The sequence below is a fragment of the Pseudorasbora parva genome, chromosome 20 (assembly GCF_024679245.1).
Source record: "Pseudorasbora parva isolate DD20220531a chromosome 20, ASM2467924v1, whole genome shotgun sequence".
NCBI lineage: Eukaryota > Metazoa > Chordata > Actinopteri > Cypriniformes > Gobionidae > Pseudorasbora > Pseudorasbora parva.
The window spans coordinates 525,973-528,368 of NC_090191.1; the positions used below are offsets into that span (position 1 = coordinate 525,973).

General features: G+C 56.9%; 1 protein-coding gene across 1 annotated transcript; it reads right to left on the reverse strand.

The window, feature by feature from the left end:
• Positions 1-466: 466 nt before the first annotated feature.
• Positions 467-1,825, reverse strand: LOC137049937 (retinitis pigmentosa 1-like 1 protein). The gene has a single exon (XM_067428680.1). The coding sequence runs from the start codon at positions 1,823-1,825 to the stop codon at positions 467-469; it is 1,359 nt and encodes a 452-aa protein (XP_067284781.1).
• Between the last annotated feature and the right edge of the window lie 571 nt (positions 1,826-2,396).

The window sequence follows — 2,396 nt, forward strand, 5'->3', positions numbered from 1 at the left end:
TCCGCCGGGCCTCGCCCTTGTTTGTCTGTGTTTCAATGTCGGATTTGGGGGTGCGCATCCGCTGGGCCTCGCCCTTGTTTGTCTGTGTTTCAATGTCGGATTTGGGGGTGCGTATGCGCCGGGCCTCGCCCTTGTTTGTCTGCGTTTCAATGTCGGATTTCGGGGTGCGTATCAGCCGGGCCTCGTCCTTGTTTGTCTGCGTTTCAATGTCGGATTTGGGGGTGCGTATCCGCCGGGCCTCGCCCTTGTTTGTCTGTGTTTCAATGTCGGATTTGGGGGTGCGTATCCGCTGGGCCTCGTCCTTGTTTGTCTGTGTTTCAATGTCGGATTTGGGGGTGCGCATCCGCTGGGCCTCGCCCTTGTTTGTCTGTGTTTCAATGTCGGATTTGGGGGTGCGTATCCGCTGGGCCTCGCCCTTGTTTGTCTGTGTTTCAATGTCGGATTTGGGGGTGCGTATCAGCCGGGCCTAGTCCTTGTTTGTCTGCGTTTCAATGTCGGATTTGGGGGTGCGTATCCGCTGGGCCTCGCTCTTGTTTGTCTGCGTTTCAATGTCGGATTTGGGGGTGCGTATCCGCTGGGCCTCGCTCTTGTTTGTCTGCGTTTCAATGTCAGATTTGGGGGTGCGTATCCGCTGGGCCTCGCCCTTGTTTGTCTGCGTTTCAATGTCGGATTTGGGGGTGCGTATCCGCTGGGCCTCGCCCTTGTTTGTCTGCGTTTCAATGTCGGATTTGGGGGTGCGTATCCGCTGGGCCTCGCCCTTGTTTGTCTGCGTTTCAATGTCGGATTTGGGGGTGCGTATCCGCTGGGCCTCGCCCTTGTTTGTCTGCGTTTCAATGTCGGATTTGGGGGTGCGTATCCGCTGGGCCTCGCCCTTGTTTGTCTGCGTTTCAATGTCGGATTTGGGGGTGCGCATCCGCTGGGCCTCGCCCTTGTTTGTCTGCGTTTCAATGTCGGATTTGGGGGTGCGTATCCGCTGGGCCTCGCTCTTGTTTGTCTGCGTTTCAATGTCGGATTTGGGGGTGCGTATCCGCTGGGCCTCGCCCTTGTTTGTCTTTGTTTCAATGTCGGATTTGGGGATGCGTATCCGCTGGGCCTCGCTCTTGTTTGTCTGCGTTTCAATGTCGGATTTGGGGGTGCGTATCCGCTGGGCCTCGCCCTTGTTTGTCTGCGTTTCAATGTCGGATTTGGGGGTGCGTATCCGCTGGGCCTCGCCCTTGTTTGTCTGCGTTTCAATGTCAGATTTGGGGGTGCGTATCCGCCGGGCCTCGCCCTTGTTTGTCTGCGTTTCAATGTCGGATTTGGGGGTGCGTATCCGCCGGGCCTCGTCCTTGTTTGTCTGTGTTTCAATGTCGGATTTGGGGGTGCGCATCCGCCGGGCCTCGTCCTTGTTTGTCTGCGTTTCAATGTCAGATTTGGGGGTGCGCATCCGCCGGGCCTCGCCCTTGTTTGTCTGCGTTTCAATGTCGGATTTGGGGGTGCGCATCCGCCGGGCCTCGCCCTTGTTTGTCTGTGTTTCAATGTCGGATTTGGGGGTGCGTATCCGCTGGGCCTCGTCCTTGTTTGTCTGTGTTTCAATGTCAGATTTGGGGGTGCGCATCCGCCGGGCCTCGCCCTTCTTTGTCTGTGTTTCAATGTCGGATTTGGAGGTGCGCATCCGCCGGGCCTCGCCCTTGTTTGTCTGCGTTTCAATGTCAGATTTGGGGGTGCGTATCCGCTGGGCCTCGTCCTTGTTTGTCTGTGTTTCAATGTCGGATTTGGGGGTGCGTATCCGCCGGGCCTCGTCCTTGTTTGTCTGTGTTTCAATGTCGGATTTGGGGGTGCGCATCCGCCGGGCCTAGTCCTTGTTTGTCTGCGTTTCAATGTCGGATTTGGGGGTGCGTATCCGCTGGGCCTCGCTCTTGTTTGTCTGCGTTTCAATGTCGGATTTGGGGGTGCGTATCCGCTGGGCCTCGCTCTTGTTTGTCTGCGTTTCAATGTCAGATTTGGGGGTGCGTATCCGCTGGGCCTCGCCCTTGTTTGTCTGCGTTTCAATGTCAGATTTGGGGGTGCGTATCCGCTGGGCCTCGCCCTTGTTTGTCTGCGTTTCAATGTCGGATTTGGGAGTGCGTATCCGCTGGGCCTCGTCCTTGTTTGTCTGCGTTTCAATGTCAGATTTGGGGGTGCGCATCCGCCGGGCCTCGTCCTTGTTTGTCTGCGTTTCAATGTCAGATTTGGGGGTGCGCATCCGCCGGGCCTCGCCCTTGTTTGTCTGCGTTTCAATGTCAGATTTGGGGGTGCGTATCCGCTGGGCCTCGTCCTTGTTTGTCTGTGTTTCAATGTCGGATTTGGGGGTGCGTATCCGCCGGGCCTCGTCCTTGTTTGTCTGTGTTTCAATGTCGGATTTGGGGGTGCGCATC

Bases quoted from the DNA above. Each gene is read 5' to 3' on its own strand.
- LOC137049937 (XM_067428680.1), bottom strand. From the start codon at position 1,825: ATGCGCACCCCCAAATCCGACATTGAAACACAGACAAACAAGGACGAG.